This window comes from Chlorocebus sabaeus, chromosome 13, assembly GCF_047675955.1.
Source record: "Chlorocebus sabaeus isolate Y175 chromosome 13, mChlSab1.0.hap1, whole genome shotgun sequence".
In the NCBI taxonomy this organism is placed as follows: Eukaryota; Metazoa; Chordata; class Mammalia; order Primates; family Cercopithecidae; genus Chlorocebus; species Chlorocebus sabaeus.
The window spans coordinates 10285106-10297827 of NC_132916.1; the positions used below are offsets into that span (position 1 = coordinate 10285106).

General features: G+C 40.1%; 1 protein-coding gene across 1 annotated transcript in view; it reads right to left on the reverse strand.

Moving 5' to 3' along the window:
* The window catches only part of SLC22A3 (solute carrier family 22 member 3), a 108215-nt gene that overhangs the window by 52669 nt on the left and 42824 nt on the right, over positions 1–12722 (reverse strand). Inside the window, exon 2 of the mRNA XM_008007745.3 lies at positions 4154–4257. Coding sequence (XP_008005936.1) covers positions 4154–4257 — 104 coding nt within the window. The remainder of the gene's footprint in view (positions 1–4153; positions 4258–12722) is intronic.

Sequence of the window (12722 nt, forward strand, 5' to 3'; positions counted from 1 at the left end):
ATTTTATGCTCTGCTACTAGGCACATAGATATTAAGCATTATTGGCTTCTTGGAGAATTGACCCCTTTATCATTATATAATGCCCCTTTTTATCCCTGATAACTTTCCTTCCTCTGAAGTCTGCTCTGCTGATAATAATATAGCGACTTCTGCTTTATTTTGATTACTGCTATCATGGTATAGTTTTCTCCATCCATTTACTATTAATGTATACGTGTCTTTATATTTAAAGTGTATTTCTTGTAGCCAGCATATATAGTTGGGTCTTGTTTGTTGATCCACTGTGAAAATCTCTGTCTTTTAGTTGGTACATTTGGACCATCTTACATTTAAAGTGAGTATTGACATGGTTAGATTAATGTCCACCATATTCGTTATCATTTTCTATTTGTTTCCCTTATTTTTTATTCTTATGTTTGTATTCCACACTTTTTTCTGGCTTTTGTAGTTTAATTGAACAGCAGTTTATAGGATTCCACATTTTCTTCATTTTTAGCATATCAGTCATGCTTTTTAAAAAAAATCGGTTTTTAGTCCCTGTTACTAAATAAGAAACATATTTTTCTTGTTCTTAATTGACCTAACAGATAACAGTGTATTCACTTATTCCTCTCCAATGCCTTTCCTTTATATAGATCTGGATTTCTAACCTAGATCATTTTCATTCTCTCTAAATAATTTCTTTTAATATTTATTACAAGGCATCAAATTCCCTCAATTTTTGTCTAACAAAGTCTTTATTTCTCCTTCACTTTTAAATGATAACTTTGCAAAGTATAGAATTCTAGATTGGAACTTTTTCTCAACACTTTAAGTATTCCACTTTCTTCTTGCTTACATGGTTTCTGAAAAGAAGTAGGATATAATTTTTATCATTGCTCTTTTTCTATAGTAAGAGTTTTCCCCCCCTCTTCTTTCAGAATTTTTCCTTTATCTTTACTTTATCTTGACTATGATATAACTAAGTGTACTTTTTAAAGTTTATCTTGCTTGATTTTCTTTGAGTTTCCTGGATCTGTGGTGTCTGACATTAATTTTGAAAAATTCTCAGTCATTATTGTTTAAAATATTTTTTCTATTTTTCTCTCCCTCTTCTCCTTTTGGTATTCCTATTACACAAATATTATATCTTTTGTAATTGTCCCACAGTTATTGAACATTCTGTTCTGCTTTTTCAGGTTGTTGTCATTGTGTGTGTGTGTGTGTGTGTGTGTGTGTGTGTGTGTGTGTTTTCAGTTTTGGAGGTTTCTATTGGGATATCCTCAAGGCCAGAGATTCTTTCCCCAGCTATGCCCAATCTCCTAATAAGCCCAGTAACAACATTTTTCATTTCTGTTACAGTGTTTTTGATCTCTAGCATTTCATTTGGTTTCTTTTTTTAGAATTTCCATCTCTCTTCTTACATAGCCCGTCTGTTCTTGTATGCTACTTTATGCATCAGACTTCTTGGCATAGTTGTTTTACATTCCTAGCCTGATCATTCCAACATCCCTGCCATATCTGAATTTAGTTCTAATGCTTGCTCTGTCTCTTCAACTGGGTGTGTGTGTGTGTGTGTGTGTGTGTATGTGTGTGTGTGTTTTGGCTTTTAGTATGCCTTGTAATTTTCTCTTGATAGGTGGACATGGTGTACTGGGTAAATGGAACTGCTGTAAATAGACCTTTAGTAATGTGGTGGTGAGGTGTTGGGGGAGGGAAGGCATTCTGTGGTTCTATGAGTAGCTCTCAGTCTTTTAGTGAACCTATGCCTCTAACCAGTGAACTTCACAAGTGCTTCTCTATCCCTCTCCTCTTAACTAGGGGAGAAAGGCTAGAGGGGGCTAGAGCTAAGTATTTCCCTTCTTCCAAATTAAAAGTTAGAGGAGGCTAGAATTTGGTGTTTCTCTTTCTCCACCTGGAAGGCTAGAAGGCGCTGGAGTTGGTATTTCCCTTCCCCCAGATCAATGAGGCTCTCAGAAAACCCCAGAAGATTAGGCTCTGGTTAAACATCTTCTCCTGAGGGCAGACGTTGTTAAGAACAATGTTCTGGCATATTTCAAAATTGTTCCTTTTCCCCTCTGGCTGCCAGAGCATGAGGAATTTTCCTTAATATTCACCTTTATAACCTTGTAGAGCTTCAGGTGGCAAAACAAACAAACAAACAAAAAAATCACAAAAGCTTGGGCCCTCCTTTGAGTGAGTCCCTCTAGAGTTTTTAATCCTCCAGGTCATCCACACTGATCCTCTTGGAATTCATCAATTACAGCTCATGTTTATCTACCCTGGCTCTCTCAAGGAGGTTTCTGTGCCTGTGTTATGATTCTCTGTATTCTCCTGTCTTTCTATTTAGTGGAGACGGGGGGGACAGGGTGGTGCTGAAGGCAGCAGTTTGCCCTGTGCTTTCACTTCTCTTATGGATCTAAGAAGAATTATTGATTTTTCAGTTTGTTCAGCATTTTACTTGTTGTCAAGGCTGAGTGGCAAATTCTAAGCTCCTTATATGCTGAACCGGAATCCAGAAGCCCCAATCTAGATTTCTAAATTCACTTTCCACCCTTCCTATATTGTACTCTCATTGACAAATGGCCTATTAAGTTATCTCTTGTTCTTCCTTCACATATATAAATAATGGATATGGTGGAAGAGAAGAAGCCAAATGCAGGAGGCAGGGTTATTCATGACTCCTCCTTCTCCCAGGTCTGGCCCCTCCCCTCCAATGCAGCATGTCCTGTATGAGGACAGATGCTCAATCACTTATGAAAATACAGGTAGGGGAAATTCCCCACTTTAGTAAAGTTAATTTAGTTTGGAGATATGTTTGCTGACTGAGTAAGATTAAAAAAAACACAGATGAAGCAAAACCTACTATCTAAATTAGAAAGAGTAAAAACAAAACAAAATAAATAAATATTTAAACTGCACAGTTCCAAATTGTAGCCAGCAAAAGAAGAGTGGCATGCAGGGGAAATTAGGAAAAGAAAGATGAAACTTGAAAGGGCTAGAAGTAGAACAGGAGAAAAGGACATCAATAAAAAGAAGAAAGAGAGAAAGGGCATCACACACGAAAAGATCCAGCAGAAACTCACATGCAAAGAACAGCTGTGGAGAGGGCGAGAGAGAAACATGAAAGAGAAAGAAAAAGTGACAGAAAATGAAACTCAAGGCTCTACCCATTTTGAAGCACTGCTCTGATTAAACTCAGATCTTCAATTGGCTACAGGATGTGGGGCCTTTTGTTGCTCTATTAGCTAATTAATTGCTGTTTGCAGTTCTCTAAAAGGTACACTTAGTATCACCCACTGAATGGTACAGTCACAAGAACCCACCATGGGCTGGGCTGGATTAACCAGTATAATATTAGGCCAGATATGGCCATGAGTCAGAGATAGATTAACCAGAACAATATTAGGCCAGATACGGCTATGAGTCAGCAGTTCCCAGTCTATACTCCTATTACTCCTGCTAAGGGGGATAGAGAGGAATATTAAATTACTGCAAGTATTTTCATAGTTAGAATTGGGATAAAAATAGAGTTAAACATGAATACAATAACTAGCATCAATAATGTTAAGGAAGAAGAATATTTAAATAGAAAGCATGACTGTCTTGAATATACACACTCACCATGCCTGCCATTGGCCAGTTGCATTTATGAATACAACATAATAGAAAAAAAACTCCTTTAATGGATTTTGGAAAAATGTTTTTTTTCACAGAGTTTTACCTTTGTAGAAAAAAATATAAGGATTTCTTTAAAAAAAATTAGATGAAACAAATTTGGAATAGGCCGATCTTATGACTAAATTAATAAAACCACAACCAGTAAGTTGTTACTGAAGCACATCGAATTGATTGATTCTATAGTATCCAGCACAACAGTGCATCAACCCAATTATGATGTTCCTGCTTTGGAGGTCTGTGTTTTCATTCCGATGCTCTCAGACCTACTGGGAACAGCCTCAGACCTTTGTGCAGTTCAAGGAATTAGGAAATGAAGTTTGAGAAGAAAAGATTTAGTCAAACCAAACAAGTGTGAATGTCATGAATGATGAAATCAAGAATTGTTTGCAAATTTAGCAAAAAGACTGTTTTAATAGTTAACATAAAACATTTTTCTCCCCATATTAATGCATGGTGTTATAGTGACATAAACGGCGGTTACATTGGTGTCTACCTGTCCGCTGCATAGCCTAAGGTGAATGCTCCAGTCAGGAAGCCAAGGTTCAGGATGGCTTGGGTAAGGTCCAGCATCCACGCATTGACACAGACAAGGTCAAACTGAGAAAACAAAGAAAACACACATGGAGACATGCCGGAATGCTGATCTTCAAAACACCTTGTCTTTTGTACAGATCAGTGATCTGTCAACGTTTTTGCTCATATACTCCTTAAATAAATTTTGAAAATGTATCACATGCATATGTTTACAGTAACACATAAATATTCTTTATCAGTTTAAATAACTGTAAAGGATGTAATTTTCAGTATACTCTGAATACTGATATTTAAAAATAGTATTGTTATAACATTCTTTTTCTTTTTTTCTTGGGTTTTTTTTTTTTTTTTTTTTGAGATGGAATCTCACTCTGTCACTAGGCTGGAGTGTGGTGGAGTGATCTTTGCTTACTGCAACCTTCTGCTTCTCGGGTTCAAGCGATTCTCCTAACTCAGCCTCCTGAGTAGCTGGGACTACAGGCATGTGCTACCACACCCATCTAATTTTTGTATTTTTGGTAGAGATGAAGTTTCACCATGTTGGCCAGAATGGTCTCAATGTCTTAACCTCGTAATCTGCCCACCTCGACCTCTTAAAGTGCTCAGATTATAGGAGTGAGCCACCGTGCCTGGCCAACATCATTCTTTTTAAGTGTATTGAATAGAACAGGGGTTCCCAACCACTGAGTCACAGAGCAGTACCAGTTTGTGGCCTGTTAGGAACCAGGCCGCACAGAAGGAGGAGAGCAGCAGTGGGCAATGAGCATTACCGCCTGAGCTCTGCCTCCTGTCAGCTCAGCAGCAGCCTTAGATTCTCATAGGAGCGTGAACCCTATTGTGAGCTGCTCATGGAATCTGGGTTGTGCACTTCTTATGAGAATCTAATGCCTGACGATCTGAGGTAGAATTGTTTCATCCTGAAACCATCTCCCCCAACACCCCTACTCCCTCCATCCATGGAATAATTGTCTTCCACAAAACTGGTCCCTGGTGCCAAAAAGGAAGGGACGGCTGCAATAGAGTATGAATATTATAGCAATCGGACACCTGATAGCAGGTGTCCAATTGCGATAAACAGACTGTTCTTTAACAGTCTGAAATTTGACATCAATTTTTTTTCTCTTTGAACTCTTTATTTTCATTTCCAGACTTTTATTCTAATGTAATATATTTTGTGTAGAAAATGTTTTATAGGTTTTGTCACCATACTTCTATGTACAATAAGTTACATATATAAATTGACATTTAATTTTTAAATTTTTCCTGTGGCAATAAGGCTCTAAATATTGGATTTTTTTCTGATTGGATTATAATTACAACTGCTTTTAGAGTATAATTGATAAAAAATATAAGATGTAATAAATTTTAAGAAATAATTATTATGCAGAAGTAAAATTTTGTTGGAAATGTACGTCTCCATGGCCAGAAAAATGTTAAGGGAGTCTACGTTTTTCTAGTTAGGTCATGAAATTAGTGGATATATTATTTATTACTAGAATGAGTTAGGGCTCAAAATTAATTCTATTTCTGGTTTTCATTTTTATAAATTTATGGGCCAAGAAGACTTTTCCGTATAAATAAATCAGTGGGAATGGAGGGAGTTTTGTTACAGAAATGTTACTCAATTCTTTAACCTCCTTCTCAGCTATATGCCAAGATTCACAGTGATCTATCACCAAATTATTTTTATTTTTTTATTAGCCAGCATGTCATGTAAGTTCTCCCACAGTTCTGCTCTAAGGAAGAAAAATGGAAACCATCAGACTTACAAAAAGTTGTTTGATTAAGTCATTAGTCATTTATATTTACTTATAATTAGTCTTACATTAAGAAAGGTACTTTTCTAATACTGGAACAATACGTCAAATTGTCCCATTGTCTGATGCCCTGCAGATTTTAAAACTTCAAGTCAATGCCTCAGAGTCAGATGAGAGAGAGGCATGATTAACTTTGCAAAGTGGGAAAAGTACGATTTCGGATAGGAACCCGCGTCCTTACGAGGGACATGTTCTTAGGCAAATTTGTTATGGGAAAGAGGACAAATGTAAGTTGAGGATCTGAAAACTGGCTCCCTTAAAATTATCCAGGTCCACCATTCCTGGGATCATCTTTTCAAATCTCCAAGTGGTATGCTTACCCCAGTTTCATGCTGCAGTCTAACCACAGCATTAGACCCTAGCATGAAGAGAAAATTAATGTGGTTGGAATATGAATTGTGAGGAGTCTCATAAATACATACTCATAAGGAAACTATCATATTTACTTATAAAGTCCAACTTCTTGCCTTGATTTTACAGCTAATGACCTGTCACTTAACAGAGCTGGAAGAAATTTGGAGGCAGTAGTAGTTGGCCTCTCACAGAGTTGCTGAGATGATCGGTCGAGATGTAAGAAGTAAAGAGATTTACAGATACGCGTAATAGTTGTAATCATCGTCATTTTAAAGGATTTTTATTACCGATTTTGGTTTTTCAAGGTACAAAAATTTTATTTTAAGTAAACAAGTTGATGATTATCTATCTGAAATAATTTCTCATTGGAATTAAGCAGACAAAGAATGTACCTAAAATAAAAGTACATAAAATTTCAGAAAGCAAACAGCGAAATCAAACTACCAGCAGAAATGCAATATTTACTTTGGAAAAGTATCAACCAGTGTCAAATATAAAAACCCAACCAGTAGAATTTACTTCATCCATCTGTACTTCAAACAGCTGAGTTAGCTAGCTTAGGGAAACAGGGGTGCTTTTTGTAGATGACATAGCAAGGCCTATCAAGAGCTTGCCTTTTAATACATGTATTCAGCTGCTTTTGAACTATGTGAATTAAAATGCCCCCAAAATATTCTTTAAACCCACAAAATATTCTTTAATATAATACTGATTATCTTCTTGACTGTCCCATAAAATAAATAGTCAAATAGTATTTGTCTCATATTCGATATGTACATAAGAACCAATTTAAAATAAATACTTCAATGATTAAAGTGCAGCGATAACACAACATTTTCTAAAGCTCATGATGGGCATCTGGGCCAGATACCGCCTGCCCTTCTGTGTTGTCTTCTGTACGTCAGGGGACTACATTTCTCAGATTCCTTTACTGGCAGAGTTCTGTGTAGGCTGCACCAGTAGGGAGCTAGCGCGAGATTAGAAGGTAGGAGGGAGGTAGTGAACACTCTGCTTCTGGCTGTGGCAGCAGCTCCAGCTCCAATACTGACAGTGGTGGCTGTGGGAGTCAGCCAGGGCCCCACGTGCCTGGCCACAGGGGGGCAAAGAGATATTGTCCCACAGGTGCCAGCTTTGTAATGGCCACCCAGCAGGGCAGGGACTGACCACCAAGACACTGCAGGAACTGTCCTTCCTGACCTCTGTCCTCTCCTTCTTCTTCAGCTCTTCCAAAACAGCTCAAATCCTAACCCTTTTATTAAATCCCTCTCTGGTTAAAAAACCGAGCCTAGTTTCTGTTGTTTTGGGTTTTTTTGTTGTTGTTTTTTGTTTTTTTGAGATGGAGTCCTGCTCTGTTGCCCAGGCTGGAGTGCAGTGGCGCGATCTCGGCTCACTGCAAGCTCTGCCTCCCAAGTTCACGCCATTCTCCTGCCTCAGCCTCCTGAGTAGCTGGGACTACAGGCGCCCGCCACCAAGCCCAGCTAATTTTTTTGTATTTTTTAATGGAGACAGGGTTTCACTGTGTTAGCCAGGATGGTCTCAATCTCCTGACCTCGTGATCTGCCCGCCTTGGCCTCCCAAAGTGGCCTGGTTTCTGTGTTTGTGACTGGGATCTTGCCATCTTTCAAAAGTAGAAAACAAAACAGCAAACAAAGTATGTGTTGCTAAAGTAATGCACACACATCCACACATGCTTGTGTTTCCTGTACAGGGAATTGCAGGCCCAAGGATTGAAGGGCTTGGTGTTGACTCTTGCTCATAGAGTCAGGGAACAGACCTCTGCCTCTAGGGTCTGACACTTCCTAATCAGCTCTCTGTGTGCTGCCTGCCTGCTGATGCAACAGCTCTGGGCCTGTGATGTGTCTTTCGTGTTTAAAGAGAGGTTAGCGGGCACCAAAGCCACGAGCTTCACAGGCTAAGTCCTTTTTTTCTGATATAAAGTACAAAAAGCTTGTTGTAGTTCCTAGGGAGACCTAAAACCCACCTCTTGTCAGTGGGAGATCATTGTGAATCACCAATTTACTTAAGTCTGAATCAAAGGTGCACATTTATGTCCTTCTCCTAAGGCAATCTATGTGGAACAACTGAGGCATCTCCTATTGTTTTTCAAAGTATACACATGCAAAAACATGAAGCAATTTTAAATGTTCATAAATCTATGTGTACCCATTCTGTTACTTATTAATCTTCAAAGTCACTTTTACACAAAGAAAATAATGCCTTCTGGCATGAGCAGAAAGTCAGTCTGATAAAAGACTCAAACAACTGTTCTCATAATGTAAGGATTACATTGCTTCGTTTTGCAGAAAGCCTGAGTAACTGTAGCCAAATGAGAAACTTTTGAAGGGTTTCCAAGTGAGGGTTTTTCTTAGCTTTTTTCGTTGTTAAAATCCAAATAGACATTATGTTAATTTGAGTTGTAATGATGAAATACTGGGGCAAGTAATTGTTAGATATATGCTAAAGTTGTAATTTCTAAGTTATCCTTAAAACAAGAGCAACAAAACATCTCCCATTTACAAAGGTCAAAAGTAAGAAGTAAGGGAGAAAATAATGCAAGTATTCGAAAGACTTAGAAACTCAGGAGAGGGGCTTCATTTGCTCCTTGGAACATAGGGAATGGATCCAGGTGACCATCAGTTGGATTTTTCCAGTGGGGTCTAGGTTAGCCCTCTTTGACAAATTCTCACTTAAGAGATTCTAAGGTTAGACAATATCACAGTATTTTACTTTAGTTATGAGCCATGAGAAATAGCACTCATTTGCGATGTGCATTGTTCTAGGAGAAAGGGAAGTCTCTGAAGTCAAATTACAATATCTATGTGCTTCTGTTTTAATTTTCTAGGGATGAGTTGTCAATGGAACCTTTCCTAATCAGCTCTTAGCTTGAAATCAGGAGTCATTAACATCTTCATTCGTGTTAAAATAATAATAATAATAATAACAATAATCACTAACACTATCAGGTGTGGTGTGCTCCTGGTTACGTTTTGCATCGGCCAAAACAATGACTGTAGACCTCCATGGGCAACTTCCATTTTTAACCAACCACACAGTACCATAACAGAGCCTAATAATGGCTAAGAATTATAGTAATCATAAATAATAATTTAGTTTGGGTTTCCATGAGGAAAAAGGATGTCATTATTAATTCGGGTCACCATGAAAAAATTTTAACATGATCTGATGGCATTATTTGGGCACCTTCATTTAATATCAAAAAGTTAACCCTTCTTATACTGCAGGTATAAAAAGTAATCATCAGGTATGTTGGAGATCACCCCAATTTGGTTTGCCTGGCATTATGCCGACAAGGCTGGGAGGAACACCAGTGATGTGCACACCTTGTTTCTGCCCGTGGGAGGAACTTGTTATATAGTTTGGGAGCCAAGGTCAATTTATGTGAAGCAAATGTAGAGCGGCTGAGATCTAAACATAATGGAATCCACTAAATGTAAGAGAACCTCAGACAAAGAAATGGCCCGTGGTGGCAAGAGCAGCTGGAGACTTGAAGAAGGTGGGACCAGAGCAGGTCCTACAATGAGCTGGATTTAGACAGAAATCAAAGGGAAAAGAAGGGCACTGAAGACAGGATGAGGAGCAGACCTAGGCACAGAGACAGAAACGTGGGTGCCAACAAGGTTGTGCCTGGCACGTGGCTGGGAAGTACAGCGTTTTAAGCTGGGCAGCCGCTTCTCCCCATTCTACCTTTGATGGGGAAGGGAGTGTGGGTCCAGGGCCAAGACAGGAAACCAGGGGATCTGCAATGATTGCCCAGGATAGGGAGATTTAGTTTAATGCAGAGAGGCGTCATTATGAGATACAAGCTCTTAGATCCTCACTTGTCATAGAAGCTGTTCTCTAAGGTCCGTAACTACCAGGCTTTACTGTAGGTTAGGCAGCTAAGCTTCGAAATAGGATGGAGCGATGTCTTCTAAACGCATTGCTTTTTGTCTAAACTTGTGAAATTGGGAGACATGAAAGTATTAAATCTGTTTGAATAATAATTCCTGCCATTTATTAACTTCTGCCCTTGGTGACTCATCCTCAGGTTGTACAAGATATGTATCTTGTGATACGTCAGCCCCTCTCTGTCCAGGCTGTTTTATTTCTTTGTAGTGAAGGCTTGCAGTTACGCATCTTAAAATGTTTACGATTTCTCTAAATAACTGAGACTGTCTAAAGATGAGAAGAAGATGAAAGGTTCTAAATATGTGCGGGGTCCTCCTGGCAAAGATGAATCCCAGTTCTGGAGCCAGACAGCCTGGATGTCTTGACTTGACTGCTCCCAGCTCTGTGTCCTCTGGCGATTTTCCAACATTGTTGACCCTTGTGTTCCTATCTGTAAGACGAAGAGCTGGAATGAAGAGTCATTGGTATAATATATATAAAGTACTCAGCCCGGTGCCTGAGACATAGTAACTGTCCAACAAATGTTACCAATTGCGTTATAATCAATGATGTAATACTGATGATAATAAATAATATATATATAGAATTACTTGAGGTAAATGAAAAAATGCCTGAGCCCAACTCCAGTCCAATTAAGTAGGATCTAGTCTAATATGCAGTTGATATAGAGGTTATCAACTATTTACCTGCTGGAAGATAGTTAATTTCAGCATATTTTGTTGGATGAGTGTCCCCACCCCAACACCCTACATTTTAAGTCTGCCTGAAACCTCAGACTTTGACTTTTGGAAATAGGGTCTTTGCAGATGTAATGAGTTAAGATGAAATATTGCTGCATCAGAGCAGGCCCTAGTCCAATGACAGGTATGCTTTGAAGAAGAGAAAACAGAGACACAGCCACATACAAGAACAAGGTCATATGAAGCCAGACACAGAGATTGGGGTGAGGCATCTACCAGCCAAAGAGTGCCAAGGACTGGCAGCGGTGCTGGAGCCAGGAGAGAGGCATGGAGCAGACCCTCTCCTAGAGCCCAAGAGACAGCATGGTCCTGTGCACGTCTTTACTTTGGACTTCTGGCCTCCAGAACCAGGAGTGGATGAATTTCTATTTTCTGAAACCACTCAGTTTCTAGTATGTTGTTTCATCAGCCTTAGGAAACTAATACTCCTATCCGTTGCGCATAAAACAAAGCGTTACTAAAACAACAAAGAAGATAACTTTGTCTTCTGCGTCCTCCCTCCTTGTAATTCAAAGATGAGCTTTGTGCTGGATCCTGGTCCAAGCAGCTGCATCTTCCTGGTGGCTCACTCATCTCATTCCTCAGTTGCAGCCCCCTGGAGAGAGTGCACGTCCTTTTCCCACCTCTCAGGTGTCAGCCTGAACCTGCAAGATACTGGCTTCCCAAGCAGAGAGGACCCGACAGCCTAGCCATGATGGGAGCTGCTGTCTCTCAGGACAGACTCTGACCAGTAAAAGGTGGAACAGAGGAGAAGAGGGAGCCCACCCTGCTCCATGGCTGCTCTGAGACACAGATGCTCCACTAGGCTTTGCAGAGCTCCCTGGGGAATGAGGCCAGTGCCTTGGCTGTGGAGCTGTGGCTGGCTTGGGGTTCCTCACTCTGAATTGCTCTCCCTCCTTCCTGCCGCTCTTCCTTTCCCTGCTCGTCCTTCACTGGGACGGCAGCCCTTGATCAAGAATTAATATATAAGCTTTTGCCTGAGGCTCCAATTTTTAGGCCACTCAGGCTAGGTAAGGAGTGCTTAACAAGTGGATCACAGCCATCTGAATAGGGCTACTCTATTTTAAATTCATGCCTCCACATTTTGGAGGAGTCTGTTTCAAAAAGTATACATTATAAGTGGTGATTAATTAGCTCTACATTAATCAAAGGCACAAATACTTGGCACTCGTAGCTACCGTTTTTCGTGAGTCACCACATTGATTTAATGCAATTCCATCCAAAAGGATGAGACCCACATGGAGTCCCACCGAAGGCCAGCCACATTAGACTTCACTGTACCAACTCCGCCCCATCCCTGCTGGAGCCGGTGCTGACCAGGTTCAACACAGTCTCCAAGGCTGTCAACCCAACCAGCAGGTCCTGCCACCTGGATGGGTTCTGTTGCTCTCAGCACTGCAGCCACAAACCTGGCACTACCAGGGTTTCCCTTCCACAGAGACAGAACAGTGCTAAGCCAGGGCATGAATTAAGAGCTGAAATTGCAGCCTCGCTCTGACCATCTGGGTGTAGTGTCATCAACACTGGAAGTGCAAATGGTCAACAAGGGACCAGACTCTGACCCGCTCTACCCATGGGCTACAAGGAGAGAAGTGTCATGGAGTCAAGTGGACACGCCATGGCTGCACATCAGGGCACAGTGACAGTTGCCTGACACCACTTACTTCCTCCAGTGGCAGTGGCAGGACTGAATTTTGGAGAATCACCC